The 18373-nt window shown below is 45.0% G+C and overlaps 1 protein-coding gene across 7 annotated transcripts in view; it reads left to right on the top strand.

Annotated features, from left to right (window-relative positions):
- The window catches only part of LOC309369777 (schwannomin-interacting protein 1), a 368814-nt gene that overhangs the window by 276857 nt on the left and 73584 nt on the right, over positions 1 to 18373 (top strand). For 4 of the 7 annotated variants that reach the window (XM_081911066.1, XM_081911068.1, XM_081911069.1 and 1 more), the window contains one exon: positions 2989 to 3738. In XM_081911066.1, the coding sequence (XP_081767192.1) occupies positions 2989 to 3738 (750 nt within the window). Of the gene's footprint in view, positions 1 to 2479; positions 2723 to 2988; positions 3739 to 4373; positions 4422 to 18373 lie in introns of those variants that run through there. The other 3 variants (XM_081911071.1, XM_081911072.1, XM_081911067.1) reach the window with 3 other exon arrangements.

The raw sequence follows: 18373 nt of genomic DNA, 5'->3' as shown, positions 1-18373 counted from the left end.
GCTTCCTGCCGCCGGTGCTCTTCCACCATTCGGATTCTGTTCTTAAACCGAGGTAAAGTTTGCAAACTGAGACACTATTTCTGGTTTTGCAGAGTTCTTAAACCGAATCGTTCATAAACAGGACTGTTCTTAAACCAAGGTATCACTGTATACTGAAAAATATACTATTTTTTTAAAAGTACATTTTGATGCTAAGGTTGTGCATTGCATTGACCATCATGGTCTATAGAAGCTGTATCGCATTTCTGCTGCTTACCATGACCTCCTCTTACTGAGTGTGTGAAAATACTCTAGTGAGTACTAGCTAGTTTCTGATGGAGATCAAAGTGTTAGGTTTTATCTGTACACTCCTGGATGTTACAAGTTTGTCTACCTGTTGGGACTTGTTTCTGAGTTACACAGCTGTTTTGTGAATCAACAAAGATGTCTTTGGTGCGACTTGTCTTGATTTATAAGAAGTCTGAATCTGTTGACCTTCTGGGCATGTTGCAAAGCTCATCCATTTCCTCAGGCTGTTTGCAAGGAAAGAGGGATTGTGGAGAGGGGAAGAACTTTGGCTTCGTTGTGAGAATATATGAATGTGACATTTTTCCCCCTTCCTGGGATTTTATTTATTTATTTATCCACTGTTATCGTTATTTTGGAAGAAGTTGAAATGCTTCCCCTGTATTGACTTGTTCGAAGTGCTTTATTATTATGAGTGCCAGGTTATATGGTGGCATTTTTCTTATGCTATGGATTTACTTTAAAAATAAAATAAAAAACCTGGCAGGATGCCTAGAGTTCTGGATAGGTGTGTTAAAAATTGATTTGTATATTTTAAAACAACCTTTGCAGGCTACTTTTTTCCATTTATCTTTGCATTGACGAGCTAACACCTGTGAAGCGTAGAGGGCTTTCTGTGGCTTGCTAAAAATCTTGACCAAGGAAGCACAAAAATAATTTGGCATTTTTACTAAAATGTACAAACCCTGGACTTTATTGTATTATGAAAAACTCTAATAAAAAAACAAATCAACATGAAAAAAATAAAATATAATGTAATGGGAGGAAGCCCTACTGAACTGGAGGCTTACTTCTATGTAGAAGACTGCGGTCCATTTGTTCAAGAGAAAGCCCCATTGAATTCAATGGAACTGCTTTTGAATAGATGTTCAAGCTGAAGGTTTAAGCAAACTTAGCTGGAGATCCACTACATCCTAAAGTGGCTCATTCCAGTAGATCTTGCTATAGGATTGCTCCATCACTTCTGAGTAAATACGCCTTAGATTGCACTGTAAATTATTTTAAAACTCAGATGAACAGCCATTGTGCTGAGGTTGCAGCTCTCAGAGGAAGCTTAAAGGTCTTGCTAGGAGGGGACACTTTTACCCCTCATGTCCGTTCTGCCCGGAGGCTGAGGTCCAGCGCCGAGGGCTTTCTGGCGGTCCCCTCATTGCGAGAAGCAAAGCTACAGGGAACCAGGCAGAGGGCTTTCTCAGTAGTGGCACCCACCCTGTGGAACGCCCTCCCATCAGATGTCAAAGAGATAAACAACTACAGTGGTACCTCGGGTTGCATACACTTCAGTTTACATACACTTCAGGTTACAGACTCCGCTAACCCAGAAATAGCACCTCAGGTTAAGAACTTTGCTTCAGGATGAGAACAGTAATCGTGCTCCGGCGGCGCAGCAGCAGCAGGAGGCCCCATTAGCTGAAGTGGTGCTTCAGGTTAAGAACAGTTTCAGGTTAAGAACAGACCTCCGGAACGAATTAAGTACCACTGTACCTGACATTTAGGAGACATCTGAAGGCAGCCCTGTTCAGGGAAGTTTTTAATGTGTGACATTTTAATGTATTTTTAATGGAAGCCGCCCAGAGTGGGCGGGGTACAAATAAATTATTATTATTATTATTATCATGATCATCATCATCATGTGGAAACAAGCACCCAGTTAATCTCAATCCACCATTCGCTCAAGAGTGGGAAATGGAACAGGGTCCGGCTTCTCAGCCTCTTTTACATGTTGCAGCCCAATGGGTCAGGTGTGTCCCGCCCCCCCCCCCACGGCCACCCCACTCAAACCCCAATCCATGAAGATGCCGTGGAGGCTGCCACGTGCCACGTGCCAATCGCATCTGGCAGTAGCAGAGGCTCTGATGCACCACTTTTCAAATTCAAACTCAGGCTTCCCCTGCGAAGTGCCAAACTCCCCCTCCCCTCCAATAAACCCCTGCTGCTTTTACATGTGCGAAGGAGGAGACATAACTGCGCGGCACCCCCTGAAAAGAATTCGAGGAAAGAGGTGGCTCAGCTCCTGCCGGGGGCCACGCTTTTGGCTCCTTTTCGGCCACCAGGATCTCTCGGGCTGTACCGTAGGGGGCGGTGTGGGGCCGGCATTGTCTCATTCACTTTTTTTCCAGTTTTACGCCGGCTGCGTGGGGTTCCCAGACTCCCTCCTTCCCTCGCGCTACCGGCGTAGCTCGCGCTCTGTATTCGCAAGTGGGCGCGCGAGGGAGCCGGGAACTTTCCGGCGCCGTCGCAGGGCAAGGAGGGACTCCCGGCCGGTGCTGGAGAGGAAACTGTTGGCGGCGGCGGCGGCGCCTGAGCTCTCCAGGCGGAGCGCTGCCGGTGCTGCTGCGCGCCCCCTTCCTCCTCGTTAGGTGGGGCTCAAGAGGGACCGCCCCTGCTTGGGAGACCTCTCCCTGCCCTCTCCTCGCAAAGCGGATGCCCTGCCTAGGTGGGGTGGGGAACTTCGGGGAAGTGCCGGAGATCTCCCCTCCCCGCCCCTTGGCTTCTCTCCCCCCCCCCCCTTCCCCAAGATTCCCTTCCTTCGCCCGCTTTTCCCTTTAAGAGTCTGGCAGCATCTGGAGAGAGGGAAACCGTCTGTCTGGTTCTTTCAGTGCCTGGCGGGGATGTTCTTCCAACAGGAGCAGCAGCCAAGGCAGGAAAGGAGAGCTAGGCTATAGGTCTGTTCCTAACGCTCTCTCTTTCTCTGTCCTCTAGGATGGCATGGATCTAGGCAGCGACCCTTGCAGCAGCCGCTCCAGCTCGGAATCGAGTTCCAGCAAAGTGACCCCTTGCTCGGAATGCAAATCTTCCCCCTCGCCCACCAGCCTGGACTTGGCTGCTTTGGAGGACTCGGAGGAGGAGGAAGACGAGGAAGAGGAGGAGGAGGAAGAAGAGGGGGAGGAGGACTTCCAGGTGTACCAGAGGAAGGTGACTGATGCGTGGGCGGAGGACAGGGACGATGCCCGCCGCTGTGCCCGAACCGCCCCTGCCAGGAGGAGTTTAGCGCAAGAGCTGGAGGAGGCGAGGAGCGCCCGCCTCGCCCTCCCCACCATCACCGCCACCGCCACCCCTGCTATGCCACCCCCGGCTCCCCACGGCCACCCGGCTCCTCAGCACCGCCAGCCGCACCACCCGCTGGACCTCCGGCACAATGCCAACGTGGTGCCCTCTAGCCGCAGGACTGGGCACAAAGGGGGCGGCGGCGGCGGCGGCTACGGCAAAGCCCCCCGCCTCCAGAAAGGGCAGCCCGGGGGCGGCATGGGCAGGCTGAGCAACGGGGGCTCGCTGGTAGCCTTCCACCCCTTGGAGAACTCCTTGGGGGGAGGAGGAGGAGGAGGGGGCACGGCTTGGCAAGAGCAGGAGCCCCCGCTGCCCACCATGGACTGGGAAGCCCTGGAGAAGCACCTGGCGGGGCTGCAGTTCCAGGAGCAGGAGATCCGGAGCCAGAAGAGCAACTACACTTCCGTAAGTTGGCGCCCTCCCCCCCCCCCTCCCCCGTCTCCTTATATCTTCCCGGCGCTGTCTTTGCGGAGGAGAATGGCAAGGGAAGTGTTAATTTCAATGGGAATTATTAGTTAGGTCGAGCAGGCGGTGAGTCACTTCCCTCGCTGGGAGAGGGATGGATTTGGCTTTCCCATAGAAGGCAATTTGCACACAGTGGCTGCAAAAGGGACAGCTGTGGCTCTCCTGGCTTTGGGGTGCATGTCCTGGCCCCCTCCTCCCAAATATGTCACCACTGGTGCTTGTAGAGAAGCTGCATGATGTGTGTGTTGCGCATGAGAGAGAGAGACCAGCTTTCTTACTCAGCTATTTTATTTTGGAAGAAGGGCTTGGAATTGCCTCTTGCCTCTTTGTTCCAGCAAGGGAAGGAGTTGCTTGAGTCTCTGAGCTGACCTGGCCGAGAGAGGATTTAAGGAATAGGAAGGAGTTAGGCAGGTGACCCTCTGTGTGGCAAAGGGGGGGGGGGCTTGGCGCTACTTCCTGTTTCTTATCAGAAGGACACCTGGCTGCATTGGAGACTGCCAGACAGTGTGGGTGGCACCCAGAGAGAAGGAGAGGAACGAAGGAAAAAAAGGGGGGTGGAACATAAGGAGGAACCCTTGCCAAGCTGGTACATGTCCCAGTGTGGATTTGCCCCAGTGAGAAGGGTTTGTACTATTTAGATGCATTGCTGTTGTTTCGTTTCCTATGCTGCCTTTCAAATAGCAGTAAGTTGCAGTTATTTGTGCTATTGGCTGGTTGTTGTTTTCCCCCTCTTTAAGTGCACCTTGGCCTATTAAGGATGCTTTGCTGAGTCTAGCTAATGAATATGCTAACATCACAATATGCCTTGGGGTGTGACTTGAGAATCCATAGCCTTCTGGAAATTGGGTGCAATGCACTTTGACTTTAGGGCATGGGCATAAGTAACTTCAGGGTTATTGGGAGGGGACAGGGGGGTTGCAACGTAATTGTCTGCTTTCAGTACGAGGGGGGGCAATAAATAGGGGGTTGCCTTCCTTTCCCCTTAATATAATGGAACTGCTGGGAAAGATCCCCCCCCTGCTCTTAATAGCTGCTACTTGCTTGTCCTTTTTCTGGATACCCTGTGTATTTCTTTTAATTAGAAAGGGGGGGAGGGAGAAAATAATATCTACTAGATTCCAGAGGAGAAAACATGTCCTTTTGAGCTCCTATGTTGTATTTTAAAACCGTTTTTTAAAAAGCAGATCGAGTATAAAGTCAAATCATGCAGCTGTATATATTTGCATTTGCCACTGTAATGATAAATACTGCGAGGTTTCGATTCAGCAGTGCTGATGACACTGCATTTTAAGTATCTTGTAGTTTTGGAGATTGCATGCGCTTTGAGGGAGACTGTTTTGCCTGCAGAGAGAACTGCAGGACTCAAATGTCTTGCTTTGTTTGCTGCTGGGACAAGATTTTCCTATGTTGTTCTGCAAACAGACTACTTCCAACCAACCAAAAATATTATTCAGATTTGGAGGCTTGGGAAGTCTTTTGGACAGATGCCATGTGGCCTGATCTGGAGTGGTTGATTTGGTGTTTGATTCCCCCCCCCCCCTTCAGCCAGTCTTTAAGATAGGCAGGTGCTTGATAATGAATTGGAAGGGAGGAATGTATAAATTCATACTGGCAGCTATCCTGACTTCGAATTTGAGTATCCTGAGTCAGAATTGGATTGATATCCTGATTCAGGGTTCCATCAGCAAAAAGGCCCCACATTATCTGTCTAGAAGCATCAGTTTGTTGTCATTTTTATGGAATCCCTGCATGTGAACACATTCACCAAAACATCTCAGTTTGAGGCTTGTGTTGTAAGGGAGCCAGTGTTAAAAGGGAGGTGCTAAACAAGTTGGTGGGGGGGGGGGGACAAGTCAGGATAAATATTTGAAAGAGAAGCTCCATGAAATACCAGCAAGGTTTAACACCCCAATTATATTGTCTTCTCCTGACCTAACTTCCAAGTTTAACTGTGCTTGGTGCTGGCTAATTCAGAAGTTCAGAAAGTGTTAGGGTGCAGGCAAGTATAGATTTCATGTCGGTGAATTCTTATTTGAACTCTGGCCCCCAAACTGGAGATATTGTGGAAATAATTAAGTACCTCCAGAGGCAGACTAGACCAGGGTGGACCAACACATGTGGCCTTTCTGGTGGCCCTCAGCTACAATTGACACCCCCCACAGCCCTTATGCTGCCCATGAGTGTAGCCCATCCCAAAATTATTGGAAAGCATTGAAAGTACTCAATTAACTGAGGTTCTGCCCCCCCCCAGCAGATGCCTACCCCCCTATGAAAGCATGCTCCCTGCAATGGGGGTATTTTTACCCGTGATTTCCCCAAGAAAATTCAATAACTTAGGGCGATCTCCTAAAAGAAGCTCAACAACTTTGGCTGCCCCCCCCCCAAAAAAAATCCTGGTTACACCCATGACACAGCCTTCCCAAGCGAGGTAAGCAAGGCACTGGGCTTTGGGAAGGAGGAGTGAGGGCTCTGACAGGGTCCTAGATTCCTCTCCTTGCCGAAGCCTATTTAGCACTTTTCCAGCTTTGGGAAGATGGTGGAAGAGCTCTAGGACCCAGCCAGAGCCTTATGCCTCCTTTGCAAAGCCCAGCTCCTCATGAGGGCTGGGGGGATGTCAGATTTTGGCCTCATGCCCCCCCCAAGGTTCTGTGTTGAAGTACTCTTGTGGCCCACTTGGTATGAGGACCCCTGGGCCTAGACTTGTAGAAGTCAGGAGTGGGCAATATTTTGAGAGCTACATTCCCAAACCAGCAGTGAGTGGAGCTACTCCTTTCCCCCCTCTCTTTCTGCCACCTCAATTTGCCTCTCCCCTCCAGGAGATTGCCAGGGTAGGAGAAATCATCCTTGCCTTAGGTCTGAAGTGATTATTTTTGAAAGTAAGCCAAAGGCGACATAAAATTTGGCCAAGGGCAACAGTCAGCCCTAGGGTTGTGGGTCGCCACCCCCTCTCTGTGGTCATGCTGCACTTTTTATCATGAAAAATTGGGGTCAGTTCCTAGCCCCAAAACTAGAATATTCAAAGGTTCATTTGCACATGCAAAATTAAGGCATCGCTTGTTATCACTCAGTGAGAAGGTGTGAGACTCCCCTGTTGAAAAGCTTCAGTGGGGGGCGGAAGGAAAGTGCCATCTGAGGTAGATCTTCTGTGATAGTCATTGAGACATGCAATTTCTTTCCTGATGGATAAATATGCACATGTAAACTCACTTGTACAGCACTTCTGGAAGATGCTCGGCCTCTGAGATTGCAGAGGAAGGGATTCAGTAACTTTTGAGGCAGCCTTTAATTGCCTCAAGAACAGCCGCCTTGCGTACACACCTTATTGAGATTCAAGATAGCACCTGACACTGTGCTTTCCATCTTCTCTTTACATGAGACCAGATGTAAAGAGACAAGGCCTTTTCGTTGGTAGGGCCAAAATGGCCTAGTTTGATGGGAGAAAGATGTGGCTCCTGGCAATCCCGAAATCACTGTATTAAGAGAATGTGATGGTATGCAACTGGTTTTAGAATGTTTTAATTTTATTGTTATTGTTGTGTTGGCTGCCTTGGACTCCTTTAGGAAGGAAGGGCAGGATGTAAATAGAAATAATAACAGTACCCTTCCTGTGGAAATCTGCTGGGCTTCCTCTGTTCTCATAGATCTCCTTCCTGATAGCTCAGCTGGTTAGAGTGTGGTGCTCAAAACACCAAGGTTGCAGGTTTGATCCCCATTCCCCCATATGGAACAGCTGCATATTCCTGCATTGCAGGGGGTTGCGCTAGAATAGATCATCCACATCGGCACCACTGAATAGAATCTACAATTCTATTATTCTTATTTCGGCTAGTTGATTATTTGCTTCTATTAATGTTCATGGATTGTTACGCAAAAGGTGAAATCCTGTGCATGTCTACTCAGAACTAAACCAAGCTGAATTTGGTTGGAGTTACTCCTTTCAAAGGCTGCAATCCTAACCCCATTTATTTAGGATTAAACCCCCTTTCCAAGAAGGATTATGTTCTTCAGAATAAGGCCAAAGGCCCATCTAGGCCACCTTCCTGTTTTCACAGTGGCTGTCCAGATATCTGTGGAAAACCCAGAAGCAGAATCCGAGTGCAACAGTCTTCTACTAAGTCTTCTACTTGGGATGCCCTGCAACTGATATTCATAGACACATTGCCTCTGTTGGTAGAGGCAGAATATAGCCATTGTGGCTAGTAGCAATTGACCCGCCATGAATTAGCTTAATCCTCCTTTAAACCAATCCATGTTAGTGGATGACAACGAATTCCACAGTTTAACTGTGCACTGTGTGAAGAGGTGCTTTGTTTTGTCTGCCCTGAATCTTTCTTGGGGGGGATTAACACATAGAATCATGGAATTGTAGAGTTGCAATGCAGGAATCTCAGCTAAAGCACCCATGACAGATAGCCATCCAACCTCTGCTTAAAAACCTCCAAGGAAGGAGAGTCCACGACCTCCTGAGGGAGACTTCTCCGTTGACTCACCGCTCCACATTTCACATCAAACTGATGAAACCTGCATGAAGCCCATGGGCATAGTGGGCATGGGGGGTTCGGATGGCACACAAGGAAGTCTCTGGGAACTGTGTTCTGGCTTAGTGCACAGTGAGGTGGGTGGGTGAGATGACACATGCCTTTGATGCTATCTGACTTACCACAGCCTGAAGCTCTGTTGCACATCTTGGGTTGGCTGCTCCTGGAGAAGAGAGTTTGACTTGACCCTTGGTTTGGTTGAGCGTATTATTATTATTATTATTATTATTGACATCAATCTGTCTTGGGAGACATTGGAGTGCACCTCCAGGGATGAAGTCAAACCACTGTGTTAACAGCACCAAAGCTGTACCAGGAAATGATTGAATGGATATATACAGCATGTGGCAGGGCAATTCAGCAGGTTAACTGGCTTCTAACTATATGTGTCCTGAACATGAACTTGCAACACACAAAGGGACCTCAGCTGAAGATTGTAAAGGTCCCGTTTCAGGTTAGTTTGGCAGTGTCTAGAAGAAGGACCACACAAGGCAGGTGAGTGGCATAGTTCCTCCCCACACCAGAAGCATAATAGTGTAGGAATGAACCAAGCCATTCAGTGGTGCCCATGTGGTTCTTCTCATAGATGCTTGCCAGAGCTGCGTAGGATTAAACAACGGGATATCAGCACCCATGGCATTTCACAAATATGTTAATTGGGCTGTGGGTTGCCAGCTGGCTGTTTTTGTTGTTGTTTTCACCAGCTGCCCTTGGGACATGTGGGTTGAGGCATTAAAGGCTTTTGTTTCTTGTAGTCCAGGAACGTAAAATGATGCAAAGCATTTCCCCCACTGTGATAACCAGGTGGCATTTTGGACTGTGTGGCTTCTTGATACTTCTGAGCTCTGTCACCCGCTTAGGAAACACTGTAGTTTGCAGATATGGTCATCTGAAGGAATGTGTGGAACTGCAACTGCGCCAATGATTTGGTGGTATAGTGAATGGGTTAATGCCCCCACCATTATCCAGGAGGTGTGAGCTGAGAAGTCCCTGGTTCAGATTTGTATCTGTTAGTACTATGGGCATCATAATACTGGCTGGAGTTATAGGACTGTTGCAAGGATCGCTGAGATAATGAATTTGAAACAATTTTAAACTATCAAAAATGTGCTTACATAAATTCCAAGTTGCTGTCAGGTACTGAATTCAAATAAAATACCATTCCTTCTAGTTGCATGCCACTTGTTTGAGATGTTGACATGTAAATTTGATGCACACCCCTCAAAATATGTAAATAATAGGAGTACTTAAACCTAGGATAGACAATGTGCCACCCTCCAGGTATTGTTGTACTTTAACTCCCATCAGTCCTAGCCAGCATGGTGAATAGCTAGGGGTGATGGGTGTCATAGTCCAAATCATCTAGAAGCGATTCCATTGGTTACATCCAACTTAAATGGAAGAAGTACTGATTGGAGACTCAAAAAACAGCAAATCAAGCATTCCTCAGATATGCCTGTTATTTCCTCTTATATTATTCAAGTGAATTGGATACCCTTCTCTTCCCAGCTCCACTGCCTGTGCTGGAAGGAGATTACAGTTCTTCATATCCTTTTGGCAAGATTCCTTTTACCACTTTAATGTGTTTCTCCTGCAACAATTGTAGCATCCTGGCTCCAGTCTGGAGCACAAGCAATTCCTTTTTGTTCAGCTGCAACGTATAAATCACCTGGAGGAGGAATTTATGAATGGTAGATTTGTCAGAATGGAACAGACTTGTATTTCTTTTCTGCTTATACATGTTTCAGTGTGTGGTGTAAATAATTTGAGTTTCTTTAGCCTGCAGTCCTGTACATGCTTACCTGGAAGTAAATCCTGTTGAACTCAGTGGGGGTTACTTCTGAGTAGGCATGCACTGGCTTGCAATATTGATTCACTAATCATGTTGGACTGTTTTGACACATTGGTTCTAACTGTGTCCAGAACCTTTAACAAGTGTTGTGATTAAATATGCTTAAACTAGTTCATTTGAATCCTTAAGCTGACTTAATAAAACTTCTGGCATGACCAGTCATATTTAGTTGTTAAATTTGTATCTCACATTTCCACTAAATGGTGCTCAAGATAACTTACAAACAATAGCGCAAATACAATAAAATAAAATATAATCAAATAACCCTTGGGTTTTTTTAAGCTGGAAAAAGCATTAATAAAAGTAACCAACTAAAATAAATTGCAGCACATTTGCAAATCAATTTAAAGTCGTTTGGCAAGGAGTTCCAGAACTTGGGAAGAGCCACTCTCCCCTGTCACTCTTTACATTTTGGAAACAGTCAATTGCAAGTTTATATCCAAAGAATAACTATAAATTAATGCACATTGAGGATGTCAGCTGTGAGTGTGTACCAGCAGTTTAAAAACCTTGACATAAATGAAATGTCAAAATGCAGTTAATGGTCTTCTTCTCTTGGATTTCATCCCTATCTGGCATGCCGTTTTCATAGCAGTATGGCTAGCTCTTTTTATGCTGCGCAGGATATGCCGTGTACACTTTTATGTGTATTTGGGGTAATGTGGATCTGTATCACTCATGCAAAAGAATTGTTCCTCCCACCTGTGTGAACTGGTCAGGCAAAGGCTGTTGTGGGGACAGAGGAAGAGAGAACTAGAATGATAAACAATGATGAGCCTGGTCTGTTGATTTCTTTATACTTAGAATGGGGTTGGTTTTGACTAGATCAGATGTGGGGAAATTTTGGCCCTCCAGATGTTGCTGAACTTCTGCTGGATCAGATCTCTCTCATATTCATTCATATTCTCTCTCACACACACATGCAAAGACACACATATAAACCTACTAGGGGCTAGATTTCTGTTTGCATTCCTCAGGAATCCTACCAAACCACCTACACTAACCCCTTAGACCAGGGGTGGGGAACTATTTGGCTCCAGTGTTGGTGTCACCCAGCAGCAGGTGACAGCAGCTCTCAGAAGCCTATTACCATACTATAATTCATAGTGCTGCCTGTGAGAGGCCACACAAACTACAAGCCTGATGACAGCCTTACACAAATGTATATAGGAAGATATATAGACTCTCTCTCTCTCTCTCTCTCTCTCTCTCTCACACACACACACACACAAGTTGTACATAGCTGCAGAATTCCAGAAAGTATGAAGAGAAAATGCATACCCGTAAGGCAGAGGGACATGTACTGAATGTGTGCTAGAAATCAATGGCTGCCATAAGAGTGTTTGCTGAATAAATGATAACTGACTTTCAGTGCAATCCTTTGTATGTTTACCAGGTCCAGTAGGGCTGACTCATAGGGGCACGTACATCAGATTGGAGCCTCTCTGCTACTTCAACATGACAATAGCATAAATAAACAGGACTGGCAGCTTACAATATACATGTCAAGTTAAAAAGGAAACTATAAATATTTACAACAGGAAAACTGTAAATGGCATAGGAACAGATGTTGCAGTATAAGAACTATCAAGTTCTGCAATTAGACTAAAAGGTCTGATGCATTCTTGGTGCATATCGATTTGATGCATTGCACACTTCTCTGATAGGTTTTGCACTGCAGCATGTATTTCATCCTGTCAAGAAAAGATGTAAGATCTTTGTGCACAGTCAAATTTATTTTTATTTATTGTGTTGTATTTATATTCCACCTTTCCTTCAAGAAGCTCAAGGTGGCGTGCAGAGTTCTCCTCCTTCCCATTTTATACTTGCAACAACTCTGTGAGGTAGGTTAGGCTGAGAGGCAGAGACTGCCCCAAGGTCCCCAGTGAGCTTCATGGCTGAGTGGAAATTTGCAACCTGGTCTCCCAGGTCCTAGTCTGATACCCTAACCCAGGCATAGGCAAAGTCTGGCCCTCCAGATGTTTGGGACTACAATTCCCATCATCCCTGACCACTGGTCCTGTTAGCTAGGGGACAATGGGAATTGTAGTCCCAAACATCTGGAGGGTGGGAGTTTGCCTATTCCTGCCCTAATCACTGCACCACATGACCCTCAACCTAACACATTTTATCTTTTGTATGGTACTCATTTATATTTATACCTTGTCTTTTAGGATTACTCATGACAGAAGTGGCTTACAGAAACTGAGATGTTAAAACATTGACTAATCAATAATAATAATAATAAAATAACACTGTCATATCATGAAATAATATAAAACATCTCAGTTTAAATTCATGCCAGCACATCTAGATTAAAACTAATCATAACAAGCTCTCATAAATAAAGGCATCTTTAAAACATGATTCAGTGTGACTAGGGAAGAGGCTTGCCAGATTTGTTTCTGGATAGAGTGTTAAACGATGCATCTGTGAACCTCAGCCAAGCCCTGGCCGTATGAGGTTGTTATTCCCATACACTCATTTCATGTCTGTCTCACCTTTTGTCCCAGAATGCCTGCACGGTCCTCCCCCTGCCCCCGTGTCATTTTATCTTCAGAACAACCCTGTGAGGTAAGTTAGGCAGAGAGATTGTAGCTAGCTCAAGGTTAGCTACTGAGCTGCGTGGCTGCGTGGGGATATAAACCTTGTTTCCTCAGTCTTAGGCCCTTAACTGCACCATGCATTCCATAAGATTATTTGTATGCCTCCTTTCCATAGTTCAAACCATGCTCAAGGCAGCTTACAACATGAAAAAAGTTACACAGTTACAAGCATAACAAAAGCAGCAAGGATAACTAAGACATCAAAAAGCACACTACCAAATTAAAACAATTTCTACATAAAGGAACTAAAAGAAAGATACAAACATGTATATAAAGTGGACGCTCAGGTTGCGAACATGATCCGTGCGGGATGCACGTTCACAACCCCCGTCTGCGCACGTGCGGGTTGCGAGTCGGTGCTTATGCACAAAGCATGATTTAGCGCTTCTGCATATGCACGACCGCCCAAACCCGGAAGTAACCCGTTCCGGTACTTCCAGGTTTTGGCGGCCTGTAACCCAAAAAAACGCAACCTGAAGCATCTGTAACCCAAGGTATGACTGTATATCAAAAACAGCAACAGAAAAACCACACCATGCCCCAGCCCGTCTATTCAGCAGCTTCAGCTTTTGTAGCTGGAGTCAGTCAGGCGCCAGGCCAGGTGTGAAAAGGTCTGCAAGGCAGGGAGCAGATCTTCTAGGACTCACAACCAAGAAGCACAATCCTGCTTTCAACAGCCACGGCGTCTCCCAAAGAATCCTGGGAAGTGTAGTTTGTGAAGGGTGCTGAGAGTTGATAGGAAACCCCTGTTCCCCTCACAGTTACATTACTTGGAGTGGCAATAATGGGTCACCTGGTGCCATTGTAGCATCAGGCAGTGGCGTAGCGTGGGGGGTGCAGGGGGGGCCGGCCGCACCGGGCGCAACATCTGGGGGTTAGGGTTAGGGGGCGCAAATCCACGGGTTAGGGGGTGCAAATTACTTGCCTTGCCCCGGGTGCTGACAACCCACGCTACGCCACTGGCATCAGGTCATTGACAGGGGGCACCCTTGCTGTCAGGCTTGTCTGTGAAGGGGGGGCAGGCCCTTCAGCATATGAAGGGGTCCACCATAAGTCATTCTGCCATTGGCTCTTTAAATCTGAAGCCAGCTTTGAACCCAAGCTATTGAGGCACTGCCATTTCCCAAGTAAACCGGAAGAGGAAGTAACCTTTTGAGAAAATGCATGAAGAAAATGCATATCTTGGAGATAGGCAGCATAGCATGGTTAATACTTTGTAGTAAACCTCTATTGATCCTACTGTCCAGCAATCAGATGTTTCATGGGATGAGGTTTAGTGGCTTTGCTGACTGAAAAATTTTGCATCTGCAGCAGGTCAGGTGTTACTTCTGGTGAATTTAATCATGGGGCTGCTGCTGCCTTCTACTAAATCTTTGAAATAATAGGTTCTGTGCAGGAAGAAGTCTGCTGGCTCATCAGAAAGTCTACAGTAACCAAATCTAAGGGAACCAAATGTCTGCATGGCTATGTTATTGATCATTCATTTCAATGTCATGTTAATTTAACTTGAATATTCATGAGACAAAGTGGGGGCTTCTGCATAACCTCTGGGCTGCTCTCATATAAAAAAAGCTTTCCCAGGTCAACAAGGTTTAAATAATGCATAACAAACCTTGCAGATCTGCTAATTTGCAGCAACCATCATATTTGCTATTGAACTTTGATGCTGTAAAGCCATCTACCCACTATTTGAATTGCAAAAGTTTTCCCTCACCTCTCCTGGTATTTTAGGCCCAATCTACACTACACATTTAAAGCACTATCATATCACTTTTTTTAAAAAAATGTGGAAGCTGTAGTTCATTAAGGGTGCTAAAAGTCATTAGGAGACCCGTCTTTCCCTGCCAAAGCTGCAGTTCTCAGAACAGCCAATCTCTCTCCTCAGCAAATTCAGATAATTGTAGTTTTGTGAAGGGAAGAGGGGTCTCCTAATGACTTTTAGCACCTGTAACAAACAACAGTTCCCAGGATTCTTTGGGGGGAGTCATGGTACTGCTTTAAATGTATAGTGTGTAAGGACTAGTAACTTATTGAAGTGATCGAAGAGCTTCTGCCCATGTCATTCTGCAAAAGTTTGTATGTGATAACCTTGTGGGTAGTGCCAGGCATGCAGTTCCTTCCTACCCAGATCTTGCACTCTCTACTAAATAATAGCTTCGCCCCCTTTCTTTTTACAGAACTGGAGAGAAATATGGATGAAATACTCGTGGCTGCCCTGTCACTTCTATTTTGGTCCTTAGAAGTCACTTGACCCCAGATAGTGTCAAAACACAAACCTTCCAAACTGGTCTTGGTGCCTAAACATAATGGATAGCTAATCACTTATTGAATATCAAGTTCATTTCTGTCAACCCCACCCCAAACTTATTCCTAATGATTCATGAAAATGAAGGTGAAGTGGGCGCAAGCTAACAAAATGAATTTCAATAGGGACAAATGTAAGGTTCTACACTTAGGCAGGAAGAACCAGATTCACAAATATAGGATGGGGGACACCTGGCTTACTAGCAGTACATGTGAAAAGTATCTAGGGGTCTTGGTGGACCACAAACTTAACATGAGTCAACAGTGTGATGCAGCAGCAAAAAAGGCTAGTGCTATTCTAGGCTGTAGCAACAGAAGTATAGTGTCCAGATCAAGGGAAGTAATCGTACTACTCTATTCTGCCGTAGTCCGACCACACTTGGAATACTGTGTCCAATTCTGGATACCACAATTTAAGAAGGATGTTGACAAGTTGGAGTGTGTGCAGAGGAGGGCAACCAAGATGATCAGGGGTCTGGAAACTAAGCCTTATGAGGAGCGCTTGAAGGAGCCAGGTATGTTTAGCCTGGAAAAGAGGAGACTGAGAGGAGATACGATAGCCATCTTCAGATATCTTAAGGGCTGTCACATGGAGGATGGAGCATGCTTGTTTTCTCCTGATCTGGAGGATAGGACTTGAACCAATGGTTTCAAGTTGCAAGAAAGGAGATTCCGACTAAACATTTGGAAAAACTTTCTGACAGTAAGAGCTGTTCAGCAGTGGAACAGACTCTGAGAGGTGGGAGAAGACTCTCCTTCCTTGGATGTTTTTAAACAGAGGTTGGACAGCCATCTGTCATGGATGCTTTAGCTGAGATTCCTGCATTGCAGGGGGTTGGACTAGATGACCTTTGGGGTCCCTTCCAGCTCTAAGATTCTATTGTTCTATGATTCTAAGTAATAGCAAACTGCTGCCATTATTCCTTTTTTTATCATCAACTCCACGTTTTTAGCTTGCATTAGAAATAATAGCAAAACTGTCATTGCATGATTTATTATACTTAGTAGCATGTGTAATAAGATCATCTTGAGTGAATAGGAAATAACCCTCTTATATTCTCATCATCAATAATATTTCTTACAAAATCAACACTAGCTCTAATAGGGTTAGCTTCATTCTTTTCATCATTTCTCTGTGACTCATAATGATAATCAATAGATATATTTTCAGGAAATGATGCACGTATGAAAAACTCTGCAGGGACTTGTAAAAATGAAGAAGTTGGAATAATTATATGGTCTTTTACTCCATATAGGTTTGTGCACAAGTTGCTGTAGCCACAAACTAGGGCAGAGGTGGGCAAATTGTGGCCTTCCAGGTGATGTTGGATTCTGTGTGAACTAAGCACTTATTAGAAATGGACGTGCATGGCCACATAAGCATCCTTTGCAAATTGTGTATTGACTATGCAGTGTGGCAGCAAATCAGTTGACTGCACTTCATCATCGCTTGATAAGTGACAATTTCATATAGTACATAATGAAAGATTGTGTACTGAGGGACGGCTTGATAAAACTATTCGAGATGCATCTACAATAAATGTCATCTAAATATAGTTTGCGATAGGGAAAACGGTTGCACTTATCATTGAAATAACTGAAAGAAAAGTAGCTGTGCATTGCATTAATACTGGGAGATATTTTGCAAGCAAAATGTGCTAATCTTCAGTCTGTTTTCTGAGAGCAGACTGTAAGTATTTTTTTTACATTAGGTAAGTGAAACCAGTGCCCCCCCCATATGTTTCTGCTCTCCAGCCCCGTCATCCTCAGCCATCGTGGCCAGTAGTGCAGGGGAGTAGAGAAGAGATACCTCTGGAAGCTGGAATGATATCAGATATGCTTGCATTGAAGGAATTCTCTCTTCTCCCCTCTCCACTATTCTGGGGGTCCCCCTGAACCCCTGAGCAAGTTGGGGGGGTTCATGCTCTTTGGTCACACAGGTTTTATTAGGTTTTCATTGCTGTTGTTGTCTTTAAATGGCCCATAAGAAAGATTCCAAAAATCCATATTAGGACAATTCCCTTTTTAGGCTGAACAAAAAAATCGCAAAATACTGTGCAACCTTCCAAGAACTCTTAATCATGAGCGACAAGAAACAGAATAATGTGAATGTAGAACAGGAGAGGAGAAGGAAAAAGGGGAGAGAGAAATAGTTGACTGATGTTTCAGTCACTAAGTCTGGCTGTAGTCTTGGTCTTCAGGTGAATGATGAGTAGTTGTGCCAGACATTCAAACGAGGCTCTTTGGGATATCAGTTTGGTTTTTACTGTTTTTTATATCGTATTGATATCATAATATATCACTTGGAATGTATTTTTGGATAAAATCATGGCTTAGTCATGTACAGAATAAATAATGCAATTAATATATTGGATTAAGGAAGGATTTTGCAGAAATTGGGGGGGTTGTGGGAGGGATTTGGAGTAAAGGGGTGGGGAAATAACATGTAATGTCTTGGGAGAAAATTCTGTAACTGTAAAATGATAATGAATTAGAATACTTTAAGCTATGATACATAGCGGACAGCTATTGGGTTGCTATTATTATTATTTTTACTGTTGAATGAAAAGGGAGGGAATGGGTTATGAAAGGAAAGTAGTAACTTTCAGTCTTGCAACAGCAGAATAGCACAAACACCACCTGCCATAGTATAAAAACTGCGCAGTAAATCCTTTTTAACAATCATTTATAAGCTGGAAGTAGTTTAATGAAAATGTAGTTTCAGCGAAGCATGAAGCGTCTTCCATATGTAGCAATCATCATTGAAAATGCCAGGCCGGTCTTGTATTGGGAATAATTGCATGTCCGGAGTAAACAGGTTAACTGCTGCTGACAAAGCTTGTAAATAATAAATATGATTCACCATGCCCAAAGTCCTTAGGGTACCTAACACAACATGATAAAATAAATATTACAAGCAGGAAAGCAGCATGGCCCACATACAGCTGGAGAAAGGTTGTTTTTTCCCCCTTCCCCCTTCCCCCTTTCAAAACTGCTAAACCACAAATAAAAGGATAATGTCAAATGTTACATTTTAAGATGCCTGATAGAGGCATTGTGGCCCTTGAGCACACACACTTTTTTCTGTCTAGGGTTGAGCTCAGGGGTGGGGAGATGTTCTGCAGGCTTTTAGGGTGATTCATGTAGAACTAAGATAAAGTTAAATGTGAGTAATGCCTATACCTACATTGTGCAGCAGCGCTCCCTGACCACAAGAGATGCTCTCTCTTTTTGCCACGTTCCAGGTTGCTACAAAAGGGAAGAGGGCACAAGAA

Source organism: Podarcis melisellensis, assembly GCF_964234715.1.
Source record: "Podarcis melisellensis genome assembly, chromosome: 5".
NCBI classification, from domain to species: Eukaryota; Metazoa; Chordata; class Lepidosauria; order Squamata; family Lacertidae; genus Podarcis; species Podarcis melisellensis.
Note: the sequence above shows the minus strand (reverse complement) of the source record. Positions and strands in the feature narration are given on the sequence as shown.